Source organism: Aulonocara stuartgranti, assembly GCF_965226115.1.
Source record: "Aulonocara stuartgranti genome assembly, chromosome: 6".
In the NCBI taxonomy this organism is placed as follows: Eukaryota; Metazoa; Chordata; class Actinopteri; order Cichliformes; family Cichlidae; genus Aulonocara; species Aulonocara stuartgranti.
The window spans coordinates 35671272-35685281 of NC_138944.1; the positions used below are offsets into that span (position 1 = coordinate 35671272).

The window sequence follows — 14010 nt, forward strand, 5'->3', positions numbered from 1 at the left end:
GGTGATATGTTCTTACAGCTGAGGATGAAGGAAACCGGAAAAGACAAACACATCTGTTGTTCCATTGTGTTACATCAAATTGCTTTTATCTGGGAGTGAAGATAGAACAAGATCAACTGGAGCCAGAGGGCTGTCATGCCTTAACGTAAGATCATGAGAGACAAAACTGAAAACTGGAGATTGGAGCTGGAGATTTCTACAGCAAATACCTTTAGTAAACAAGAGCTTTATCACTGAAGACGCACAATAAATGCATAAGCCTAAAATTATAATAATTATAAAACACTTACAGTATTTTTTACATATTTATCTTATTTTATTAATTGTTTAGGGGTTTTTTGCGGTGGAGAAAGTCGTTTTTCCATTCTCAGTAACAATATCGATATTGTCCAATATCACACAATATCGATATTTTTTGGTATATTTAATTGTGAGCATTTTGTAGACAGACATTATGTCTCCCCTTGACAATTTGGTATGATAAGGTAAATAATAAACTGAAGGCTAAACAAATGACGTGTCATTTGTTATGTGCATTTGATGTCCTAAATCCTGGAGCTTTTCATGATTCCCTCTGCTAGATATCGCCATCAGGTCAAAATGAGGCCCATTACTGCTTTGATACACTTCAGTCAGATTTTAAGGCAACTGCAGCACAGAGTCGAGTCTTCCCTGATACTAGTGCTCCTGTGCTTTTAGATTAGAGGCACTTTTACTTCTAAATCTGGGCTGCTCTTTCTGTAACGAAACATTGCTGGACCACAGGGTTTGTAGTTGTCCCTGGGAACCATAATTCATAACGCGTGTCCTTGACCTGTGATTCTTTTGTGACCTTCACATCAAACCCCCATCTGCTTCCGTTTAACCTGTTCCCATGTGTCTGAATAAGTGACGCATCCAGTGGCTCAGGAAGGCCGGCAAGTTGATCCCTGATTGCCTCCTCGGGCAAGATACTGAACTTTTAGTGAGTCCAAGAGCAAAAAGAATGCACGGGGAGAAGCTGCTAGACATTATGCAGCACTACACTGCATAATCATACAGCATTCATCTGTTGAATGGTCTTAGTAACGCTCATGTTTTATGCTGTTTTCACACATCAGTAGGGTCATATTGTGGGGTGCAGTAACTTTTGCAGACTCTGAGGGGAGCGCTGTTTGTAAAACACGTACTTGGCATTCATAGGACAGAGGTTAAAATGTAATGCTCTGCTCAAGGAGTGAGGCATTGTCCTGCAAAACAAACCTTAACATTACTGTGACACAACCCTGCTAAATTGGCCAAACACATATTCAAAATTGCTTTGTGTAGTTAAAAATTACTTCTACTAAATACGGGGGGGAAAATGCAACCAAAAAATGAAAGAAGAGAACTCAGGTACTTTGAAAAAGCAATAAAATGCCTAGAGACACTGTATTCACGCTGAGAAAAAAGCACAAGCACACAGAGATACAGAGCTCTTCTTACATGATCCACTCTATCTCCAGTGCCTCGACCTGGATTTTTATGCTCAGTTTTTGGTCATTATGTAGTATCGCAGTTGCACTCATGATCATTTTAGACTATGTGAGTATTATAACCTGTCGTGTAGTGGTTTTGGCATCCAATAAGCCTTTAAAACCAAGCCGCATGAAAATCCTACAATAATTAGAGTTTGATCCATTAGTCTTTAAAAGCGACATATGTTTTTTTAATGTTATGTCATTTATGTGCAAAGGGAGCCAGTGGAACACTAAACACAATAATGTCAGCAAGGACACATTTCTTAGTACCCCTCATTTACGAATGAATATTGCGAGAAACAAACCTGGAGGGATCGTCCTCCTTCGAGAAGCTCCCTTTTACCTCGATGCTATTCATCTTATTCTCGAATATCCCATAGCTCAGTGTCACCTGCAGATTAGAAAACACATGAGAGTAGGAAGAAGTGCATTTGCTTGGACACCTGTGTATAAAACCGCCTGCTACTACCTGCTGTGGTATGCTTCTCTGGCTGATGAGCAGCAGGTTTTCCAGGTGTGAGTGGAATAAAGGACAGTGGACCATGGAGATTCCCAGTCGCTTTTCCACAATAAAGCCCACAGTGCAGTCATCAGGAAGACGGATCTTAGCTGAAGTTCTCATGAACTGGGAGCCACTGACATACACAGGGAAAAAGAGCCTTTCTCAATATTTTCTCACATAACAGAGTGTGCAATACATCCACATTTACTGTGGGAGAAATTTAGCACCATAAACTGTCCAACCTTTATCTGAAAACATGTGGTTGGGCCCATTGACTGTTTACTGTGCATATTTTACTGCTGACCTTTTCCAAAGAACTATTTTAGATTGGTTCTCTAGCTCTACCTGTAGCCCTGGGCAGCTATTAGTTCCAGCTCTTTGAGAGAAGTACAAATACAAAGTTTCAGAGACAGACTGAGAAACCAAAAAGTCAAAACAGATACAGCACCAATTTTGTCAGTCAAAAGATTAACAAATTGCTACAAGATAATTTACAGAATGAAAATCATGTTGTAGTTGTCGTAATCAAATTAGCCACTGAGACCATAAACACAGCAATAAATAATTTTGGTGGAAAACCAGTCCTGTTGGTATTTGGAGCAGTAAAAAGTAAGAGGAGATTTATTAAGATTCGCAACGAGCAATTTACTCTAACTCTGCTGATGTAGCAATGAAAAAGTATCTCTTGTGCTTTGTGTTTGATTTGACAGCATTAAGTGAACTGATGAGGCAATGCAGAGGTTTAAGAGCGTGTGTAGGAATTTCAGTTGACCCCGTGGTGTACAGAGCAAAATGACACAAGAACAGAGCAAACGGAGCGATGAAGTTGGCTTTGGAGCTAAAAAAAAAAATCAGGTCTTAGATGGACATCAGGCAAAGGAAGTGTATTTTGATGTTTGTTTGTTTTTTGATCACGGTGCTGATTGCTTTTATTCTGATCGATGCATTTCCATTAATAAACTTCAAAAACAATGTTTTCTCCAATAAATTTTCACTATACTCCAATGAAACCGTTACAAATTCAGGACCATGGACAGCGCATCCATTTTTCATGAGCTCGTCTGAGCTGTGCTCTAAAACATAACCACAGGTGCATCACAATATGTGAGATATAGATCACAGATACACACATAAAAGATTCCCACATGAGATCTGCAAATCCTTTTCTTTTTTTTTTAACTAAACAAATCAGAGTAAAATTGTGCTGGTACTGTTGATCTGTTGACACCACCAGTCTGAGAGTATAGAAATAAACCTTTGTCATTTCCAGTTGTTCTGTCTCTTGAAGGGATGTAGTTTATTTTAATGCAAGAATGCTACAGATCACGATGTTTACAGTCTTACATCGGAGTCTGTCAGTTACTGAACATCATCTGTTAATGTGCGACCCTGCTCTAAATTGATTGTCTCTTGGCAGGTGGGGTCATTTTTCTATATTTGTCTATAAAGGGACGCACAACCAGAGAAGTCGCCCCCTGCTGACCGTTAAAAAGAGTGCACATTTAAGGCATTTTAGAATCTGCTTTGCTTTTTCAAACCAGAGGTTTACTTGTGTTAGCATTTATGATTTAATTAGTTTAACGTTTGGTGCTTTTTCCATTAAAACTGATGAGATATGTTAAAACAAGTTTATATCATTGAGCATTAATGCAAGTTCCCTACAACAATGTAAAGAACAGGAGGTCGTCTAAAACTAGAAAATCTGCACACTTATTAAACAAGAAGCCATTTTTACAAACAAATGTTTAAAACCAGTGAAAAAATGTGTAAAAGCCCCAAACATGTTTGGTTTGAATTCATATCAGCATTACATAGATGCAATTGTCTGTGTGCTTGTGTTTTTTTTCCTCACTGTCTTATCATCATCGTCCCTATAAAGCACACACACACACACACACACACACAAATTGTAAATACCTGGCCCACGGAGCCATCTTCTCTGCCAGTCTTCGACTCAGGCAGAAGCCTGCTCCACCTGTTGCAAACCAGAACTGCACCTCCCTCTGATAGACAACACACAGAAATTATTAAGAGATACCGTATAAAAATAATCACAAACTAACAAAGACTGGACTGGGTGTCGTATGAGTAAAAATGCGGTTCCAGTGGAGATATACCACAGTTTCAAACCATAAAGGAAACAAAAACTCCACCTCGACTTTTGCTGCAACATGTTGTGACAGTACAGTAGACAGAACAGTCACTGAAGCGCTGCACTATTCCTGCTGTGGTAAAATGTGCTTATTAACCATTGTAAAGTACTATGTGAAATATTAGTGCTCTGCAGAGGGTGCAACTCTGGCTGTGAAATGTCACTCAAATGTTTCCAAGGAAAAACTCCTTTTAGCCGCTTCAGACTCACAGTAGATGCTGTTTCCTCAAAAAGCTGTTTAAAACATATTTTCTGTGCTTTGAATGAACTATTTAAAAATATACAGATACATTTCCATTAGACATCTACCGACTTAACCCTTTATATGGCAGTCGTTGTTACCGAGTGTTATTTGAGCATGTTGCAGAACTTTTCTTTTTACTTGTGTGACTTTTTTCAAACTTTTTTTAAGATCAACACTCACTGCTTGGGGTTCGCATTTTTCTAAACAGTGTGTATACATAGACTATAGGGAAAAAACACACATTGTCAGTTTTCACAAATATAACACAAAATGAAAGCGCAGCGCTGTCACAGGAACCTGCTTCACTGTACTTGGTAAAGCTGCTGTAACATAGTAATGATGTCCACTAAGATAATGCTGGTCATTGTCATTTTAGTCATTATCCAGCCAACTCTGAAGGAAAACAGTGAAGTGTAGATCTACTGAAAAAACATATATTGGCATAGAAATAAAAAATATATATATATATAAAAAATAGCATTGCACCTGGTGTGGGTGCCCCTTATAATTGCATGTAGGTAATTCAATCGAAACTAAATAAATTACAATACTGAATTACTATCTTAATTTTAGCAGTAGTAAGACTGACAATAAACCCCAATAAATGCCATTTATTTATTATAAACCTGCTATGATGTCATAAAGCAAACAAAATCGAATATCTCACAGTTTCTAGCCAGAAAAAAAAGGTGAAATGTGTAAAAGTGGGTTAAATTTTTATCATTGGATAACTGTCTGTATGAAGCTTTGACAAAATCCATTTTACTATGAATACTACTGTCCTATGTTTATAATAGGGTGTGTTTTAGAACACAATGTGGCTCACCTGGTGCTAAAAACTACAAAGTAACCATCAGTAGTGAACGTTTTTTAGGTGAACGTTGTGAAAAGTAAATATGGTGACATCATTATTATGCCACAAATTTCACTAATCTATACTTTCTAGAAATCCAACACAAACAACATCTAACTCAACATCTAAAGCAACTTTTGAACTATATAATCCTTCGCTCTTATCGACTTATCAGTTTGGGCATTATGAGCCCAACTGTAGGAGCAGGTAAGTGCGAAGGACCCGATTTCATGAATTCTGGAAGAACACTGAAAATTACAATTCTCCAGATCATCACTGATTGATTAGACACACTGTTGCCACTATCTGTCACACACCTGATATTTGCTGATTGGCTGGAAGAAATCCATGTACAGTAGTTGTACCACCTCTCAGTGATTTATGGGGGGGGGGGGGGGGGGGGGGATTTTGACGTCCATTTAAGGTACCAAATATTATTTATGGCCCAATAAAGAGCTAAAGCCTTTAAAAGCTTTGGTTGTATTAATTCTTTTAAATTGTGTTTACTTTTGTTACACACATATAGAGACTCACACCAACAGACATACACACATATACTCATCTGGGAATACAGAACACAAAAAATACAACACAAGCTCACACTGAATGTTATAAATATTTGCCACCATTTCACAGACACACAATACCTCTGCTATATCAGAGGAAATCAGAAGAGGAAAAGGGCCTCTATGACTGAACCTAAGTGTTCACGGTTTCTCTTTCAGGCGCGTATTAACTGCTCTGGTTTCCAGTCTGTTATGAATAGTACATCTTTATCTTCTAACTTTGAGCCATTTCTCAAGCAACTATTGTGTTTTTCCTTCTCCTGTGGCTTAAATTGCTCAGTTGATATTTTGCCGGGGTAAATGTGCTGCCTTGTTTTCCTGTTTGTCACAGCAGGCAGATAAAGAATTTAACTCATAGAGCGAGCTGTAATTGCACAACTAATCGGGAGCTTGGAAGATTTCTTTCCCTTTCTGTTCTTCATTCTTCTCTTTTTACCTCCTGTTCACTAATTTTCTTGTAAAATTTAACATGTGAAAAATGTACTTGTCCTTCCTTCCTTTACTTTACTTTAATTTCCTCTTTCCTGTACATCTCTTCAAATAAACTTCTCTTCCTTTTTACTATTCCTCTGTTTTTTTTATCTCTTCCCCTTCCTTTTTACTTCCCATTCCTTCCCACTCCATTCCTTTCTTTTCCTCCTTCCTCCGATCATTATCCTTCCCGTTTCACTATAGTGACAGGAAATCGGAAAAAAACTAGGCAGCAAGATGTAAGAAAATGAGATGAGGAGACAGAGAGGAGCCTGACATCGCCTTTTTTTTTTGTTTTCACTAAAGGGAACAGAAAGAAGGAAGGAAGAAGGGAAGAGAGAGAAAAAGCAAAGCAAAGATTAATAAAGATCTATTCTTCCCTGCAAATGGCTGCAATCAGAGCAGAGAATGTGACACGAGGGAGACGGAGAGAGTCATTTCAAGAAACGAATGAGAGAGACTGTAAAGTGCAAGAGGGAAGCAGAGAGAGACAGAGCACGACACCCTATTCAGAGAGCATGCTGGAGTCAGGATGCTCTTTAACTCAATAGCAGCATTAATTCTGTAAACTCAATAACACACATGCATACCAATGTAGGCGCACGTGCGCCGCACACACTCATGCACACACACGAGGACATGTGTATTCAGAAGAAGATGCTGCTGACCTCAGGGGGAGCCCCTGCAGCAGTGGAGAGTGAAAATGAAGAAAACAGAATGGATGGTATGGATTTTGAATGGCAGCAGTTAACCTGACTTGGGTGAAACTTGACATAAAACCGATAGGAGCAGCTTCAGCTTTGTTTTACTGTTTAATGGTGCCTGCAGAAGACCAGCAAAGCCAAAGATCAAAAAGAAGAGAAAGAAGAGAAGCATGATGGATAGACAAACGAAGGAAAGGAGGGAAAAAGGAAAATGACCATCAGAAAATAGTTTTTTTCCATAAGCTCCTTGTGTAAATTACATGTGATCGACAGACTCCAGCAGTTCTTGACAGGGACGGTGTCCTCTGACATCAGCTGCTCTCTCTGCTGTGTGAGCAGGAGGGAAAACCCTGGCTGCTTTCATTCATCTCATTTTTAGTTTTCCCTCTTGATATTGGAAATCTTCACTCTGTGGTGACCCATCCTCTTACCTTTACAGCAGCAATATTTTTTCATCTCATCTCTAGGATTTGTTACTCATTCTATAATCAGCACCACTGACATGCATAATGCTAACAACTTACTTTATGTACCATCCATCCATCCATCCATCGTCATCCGCTTTGTCCGGGGTCGGGTCGCGGGGGCAGCAGCCTAAGCAAAGAGGCCCAGACCTCCCTCTCCCCAGCCACCTCCTCCAGCTTGTCCGAGGGAATACCAAGGCGTTCCCAGGCCAGCCGAGAGATATAATCTCTCCAGCGTGTCCTGGGTCTGCCCCGGGGCCTCCTCCCGGTGGGACATGCCTGGAACACCTCACCCAGGAGGCGCCCAGGGGGCATCCTTGTCAGATGCCCGAACCACCTCAGCTGGCTCCTTTCGATGTGGAGCAGCAGCTTTATGTACCATAAAAATAAAATGTTGCCATGGTAATGATCATGGTAAGAGATATGTCACGATGACCTTTCTAGATGTCTTCTCTAAGTTCCCCTCACTGAGCACACAGGACAAACTTATGTTTAATGTGCTGATGCATCACAGTGATCTGAACTCTGTCACCTTTTGACATTGAGTCTAATAACTGAACTGAATTAGTCATTAATTCAGCTGAAATTTGAGGACTGAATGTCGTACTTGGTTCCTGTAGTGCTAACTACCTGCTATAGCATTAATTGCTAATTGTGTGTTGGCTCTAAGGGAACAGTGGGACAGCTTATGTGGAGGAATACAGAGCGAAGACACCAGCATGAAGAGAAACATATATGTGTATATATATTCAGGTTTTACACTCGTGTTTTCACTAACCACGTGAAAATTAATGTGACATCAGATCATCCTTCCTGTATGAAGGAAGGCATACAGGAAGGAAAGTGCTTGCTCATAGGGGGTCATATGATTGTTGGGTTTTTCTCTGTATCTATGAAGCGCCTTGAGGCGACTTTTGTTGTGATTTGGCGCTATATAAATAAAATTGAATTGAATTGAACTGTAAGCGAAGCGCCAGTTACAGCAGTCATTTCATGCAGCGCTGTAACATCAGCAGGCAGTCGCATCTATCTAAGCCCGCCGTTAAGGCGCAGGAAGCCGCCGCAGCACTCCCCTGAACAATAGGTGCCACCACACAGAAGATACCGTCGTACACTTGTCTCTTCTGTCCAGCTCCAGGGACGTGGCAAGCAACTGCAAGATATCATATTGCAGATCTACATTTGGTCAGTCAGCTTTTTCCATAAAGGCTTGCCATCTGTGGAACACACTTCCAGCCGAAATCAAATTGATTACAGACATCAGATCTTTTACATTAAAGGTTCAAATCTGGTTAAAGGGAAATCCGAGATGTAGTCATTGGATTGATGATAATTTTAATTTAATTTTAATTTATTGTTTATTAATTAAAATTATTAATTAATTTATGATGTAATTTGGTTTTATGAAAATGTATGTTTTATTGTAAAATGTATCGATTTTGATTGTAAACCCAACAAGGGACAATTGTTGAAAATTAGCAATAGCTATAAACTTATGTGCGTTACATCAGTTTCGTATTTTTGTACTTGGACTATGTTAAACTGCACTGTCCCTTTTAAATAAATAAATTCAAATTCAAAAACACCATAAGGCTCCAGTAACACAGGCTTAGAGACTGGGACAAATGTCTATTCCTAAACTGGTTAGTAAGTGATTGCTGGCAGTTGCTGGCAGCCGCAAGGTAAAATGGTTTCAGAGGTACGAGGTGCTGCAATGAATGGTAAATGGACTGATTCTTCTACAGCGCTTTTCTACTCTCCCAGACGCTCCAAAGCTCCAAAGCGCTCTACACAACATGCCACATTCACCCAATCACACCCATTCTTACAAGCACTTTATCTATACTCAGTGCTATCTAAGTACATTCACACTCCGATGGATGCATCGGAGAGCAACTTGGGGTTAGCTCCTCCTGAGCTACAGCCACCCCCAATGAAAACATCCATGCCATTGATTTGATTGCTAGTAGATTGCCTGCAAGATGCCGGCTTGTCTGAAAGCCTCAGCGCTGTGCACTTTTACTCTGAATACAAACATTCTCTATTTCTGGGTTCATCACACTCACTACTAGTTTGTGAGTGTTTGCAGATATGTAACTTCCAGCATGGGGGACAATATGCACACGGCGTCAGATGTAAGACGTGAACACAAGCAGAAAAGCACTGAATCACAGCTGACCTTGTTCACATACAGCTATAAATGATTTTGTTTTGTTTCATTCGTGTTCATGAGTGGACAGATTCCAGCTGAACAGCTAAAACCCTAAAAGGTCATAACATTTTCCTGGTTCTTTACTCCCTTTTTTAACTTTCCTTTAGTTTTTGTGAGACTCTTCCATATGAGTAAAGCCAGTTAATGGAAACAGTAGGATGGTATCATTAATTATACTAATGGTTATAGCTCGTGTCTAAAATGATTTTTTTAAGTACAACAAATAAATATGAAGAGAAAGCTGCTGGTATTACTAGCAGGGGGCCCAGTTTGGGCTTTTACACACTAGCAGAAACCCTTTGTTACATCCAAATAGCAATAAGCCTGACCCAATTAAACATGTTAACATGTGATTTCTTGAAATTGGTCCTGTAACCGTTTCCAGTAAGGATCAAAACTGTGAAAATATTTCTGGTGGAGAACGCATTAAAGAGTCGAGCACTCTGTGGGTATTAGTCGAAGCAATTAACCTTTCCAGAAAGAAGCTGTTCACTATCACCGCAAAACAGAGCGAAAAAGGGACACCGTGAAACAAGGACAGAAGGAACGAAAAAAGAATCCATGGAGTGAGAGAGCACAAACCGGAGAAACAGTAGGGTTGATTTAATAACAACAAGCAAGTGACATAACAGCAAATAAGAAAACATTGAAAACAAAGGAGGAGAGAAGGAAACCAAGATGGAGAAAGATAAAGAATCTCAGGAGGCTCACTGGAAAAATTAAATCTGCGGACGGCCATCCTGCTCTAATCAATGATCATTCCACATTAATAAAATTGAGTTTAGAGTTGCATTATGCTGTGCTACAAAGAGTATTTTTTGAGTGGGTGTCAGTTTCCGTCTTTAAAATGAGATGTACTGAACGTGGAACTGTAACCAAAACCTTCATGTTTTCGTCCCTTTTTGCATATTTAAGAGATTTTTTTTCTTCAGGGTGCAGTTATATGCTCCTCACTAAATCACGACTTCAGCATGTACTTTGCAAAGCTCAGCCAAGTCCTAGTGCTAAGGTTGACTCTGCCAAGAAACCTAAAATACTCATGAGTGGTATCGTACCGTTGCGTTGCCCTCCAGCAGTTCATGAGCAGTGATGGGCTTGTCCAGGCTCGGCTTGCCCACGTAGATGTCACCTTCCTGGGGGAAGGCTGACAGCAGCGAGAGGAGAGCTTCTGGGTTGACATAGTTATCATCGTCCACATGACAAAACCACCTGAGGAGCGATCGGTGAAAGAAAAGGAAAAATATTCATTTAAAATGTAACCGTGGTGCTGGGTTTATAATAATAGTTTTCTCAGCTTCGCTCCATTTCTCCTGTTGACATTTGCAATCAGGCGGAAAAAAAATCTGAAGACTAATTTTCTTCTTTGTTGCTTCCACTCTTGCAACAGAGAAATGAAAAAAGTCTTACCTAAGTAATGCATCGTGCATCTGTACTTGAAATGGCGATACCTTACACTGACTGGAAGAGGAGAAACGGAAGCGGGATGAAATTCCTCAAACCAAGTGTGATCAATGCTGTAACCCCAAGTCATCTAGTTACCCATATGCATGTATTTACTTGTGGTTGGATGCCACAGCAAAAATATGAGATTTTCTTTTAAGTTTGATATTTTAGGACTCCATGTGAAAAATAGTTGACCTTTGGTCATATAAATATCCTGAAGCCCTTGCAAGCCTATCTTCATTACAGACATTGAAAAGAAAAAGGTTATGTTGGCACATAGTGCCAGATACTTCATCTAAATAGAGAACTGACAGCCACTTAACCACAAGATTTACAACAGAGACTGAAAAGCATTTGTATGTGCTCGTATCCTGCTGTTTGTGTTTATAGACATCACTGATAGGCTTTACCTCGAGTAACCAACAAACACAGACCCAGAGCTTGACTCAGCGTGTAGTCTTTTAACAGTCTCACCAACTTGTAAATGTGACTGTTAAATTCATGAGATCAGGTGAGAGAACAGAGAGAAAAGACACCTGGAGTCACAGCAGTCTGTAAACTATTCATATCACAGTTTACAAGGTACAGCATGTGAAAAAGAGTTTTTATGGGACTCTGTGCTGTGCAATGAGAAACTAAGTAGTAAGTACTTAGGAATTAAAGCAGTAAGCAGCAGTCAGGTGCTGCTGATCAAGTGCACTTGATTAATTGATCCTCAGCGAGTACGAGCACCTCTATAGAAGCAGAAGGTTTGGCAGTTCGCTGGTGTGGAGCAGACAATACAAACAATTTGAAGTCCATCATTTGTGCAGTGAGAAAAATAATTCACAAACAGAAAACATGCAGCACAGCTGCCAGTCTTCCCTGGAGTCAATGTTTCAGTAAATTTATCCCAAGGTCAAAAAATGCAATTCTCAGAAATATAGCAAAAAAAAAAAACAAGCACTACAGCTCAGATGCCACAGGCCTCAGGTACCACGTTCAATGTTAAAGATCACGACAGCACAAACAACCGATGGCTTGTTTGGAAGGGTTGCAAGGGGTTGCCAAGCACGATGGTGGAGGGGTGATGATTTAGGCTTGTTTTGCAGCCACATTACCTAGGACCTTGGAGTCGACCATGAATTCCTCTCTACACCAATGTATTCTAGACCCATATGTGTTCTTATATCCAACAGACACACAAAATTGGTTCGTAGAACAGGACAATGATCTCTAGCACACTAGTAAATACACAGCAGAGTGGCTGAAAATGTCAAGGTCCAGACCTCAACCTGACTGAAATGCTGTACATAAACAGAGACATTATATGAGACAGACATGGAAAAACAGAAATTGACCCCAGACAGCAAATCAGCATCCAATCTTTCAGAGCCAATCACGTTGCTTTGCTGATGCCTGCATGTCATTGACATTCACGGCTATGCACTCGCAGGCACATTCTTAATGAAGCAAAGATGTAGGTAGGGGTACTTATCACATTTCTTGGCTTATTATATCCATAACATGGCTTAGCATGGAGTTTGTTCAGGGCTCTGATAGAAAACCAGAGACACTGATTGTGTCTGCAGTCTTAACTGAGGCATTAATAAAGTAGGACTTATAGGGGGGGGCTTTTCAATCCCTACTTTTAGGCAGAGTCACAAACTTATTTAAGGAATGTTTTTCATCAGATTTACTTGAAATATTTTTGTGTCCCAATTAGTATTAGAATTAAAGTTATGGCTCTATCCCCACTCATTCAGACAGTGTTCTTCATGAGAAGGATGTCATTGTGGCTCAAGAACGCCTGTGAAGCAAGATATCGTGTCCCTTTCAGAGGGAACTTAATCTTTTTGTGGAAGAAGAACATGATGAGGTACATCTGTAATAATTTACTTCAACTTCTAGTTAACTTCTTCAGTTAATGGTAGTTGTTAAGGTCACGTGATAAGAGATAAGGTTGTATGTGTAATGATAACTCTTGGTTATCTTGGCAGATCATTCTATGTGATACTGTCACAAGAGCTCTGGAAAAGCTAGCAAAGAAATGTTGAATTTGGGCATTTTAATGGGAGAAGATTTAAGATCTTCTCCCATTTTGAAGCTTTTTTCATCTACATTTGTTTTTGTCCTCACAGCTTGAATTGCTCTGTGAGTAATCGAGCTGTTTGATTTTTTTCTCTGCCATCTTAATGACTGGACATGATGTCAGAGCCTCATTCCAAACCAAACAGGCTTGCACTGCAACATCAGAGTCCAAATTACAAAGCTGCTGGTACCAAACTGAAGTGCTGCCTTGTTTCCTCTGCCATCCTAATTGCTGCCCAACAACAGAAAAGGCTTACTTCCAAACCAAACATCCTCACTTCCCTCTTGAGTGGGACTTGAGTGAAACTGGGGAGGTTTGTAAGTGTGCCTTGGAACCAATTTGAAAACATTTTCACTGCCATTCTAATAATGAACGCCCCCCCATTCACTCCCACCCCAAACACAAGCTGTTAAGTTTCATTCATTTTTCCATAGATCAGTATCAAAGGATTGTCAATACTTTATATTGTACAGCAGCATCAAGCAGCGTTGTCTCGTGCATATTCAAGTCCCTAATAAACAAACTTTTCAGTTTCTTGGAAATATTTTAATCCTGTTTTTTTCCTGCTTCTTCTTCTTCTGTGATCACATAACGCACAAAGAGCTAATAAATACAACAATGACACAAGGGTAGCCTGCACTGTGTGCTAATGCAGTGTTCGAGACAAGGCATGAAATTGGAAAAGATGCAGACAAGAGTGTAGGGGATCATACATCATCTTCATTCTGGGCCCATTAAGAGCAGATTGCATTATTTTAGTTTTGCCCCAGTTGAAAGGTGTTATGGATAGCTGACAGTGACTGAAAGGTGTGGTTCAAATAAGCTCAGT

General features: G+C 39.9%; 1 protein-coding gene across 1 annotated transcript in view; it reads right to left on the bottom strand.

Moving 5' to 3' along the window:
* Positions 1-14010, bottom strand: part of mfng (MFNG O-fucosylpeptide 3-beta-N-acetylglucosaminyltransferase) — a 32766-nt gene that overhangs the window by 8177 nt on the left and 10579 nt on the right. Inside the window, exons 4-7 of the mRNA XM_082535841.1 lie at positions 10723-10876; positions 3919-4004; positions 1969-2134; positions 1805-1890 (exon numbers count right to left, since the gene is read on the bottom strand). Of these exons, the coding sequence (XP_082391967.1) occupies positions 1805-1890; positions 1969-2134; positions 3919-4004; positions 10723-10876 (492 nt within the window). The remainder of the gene's footprint in view (positions 1-1804; positions 1891-1968; positions 2135-3918; positions 4005-10722; positions 10877-14010) is intronic.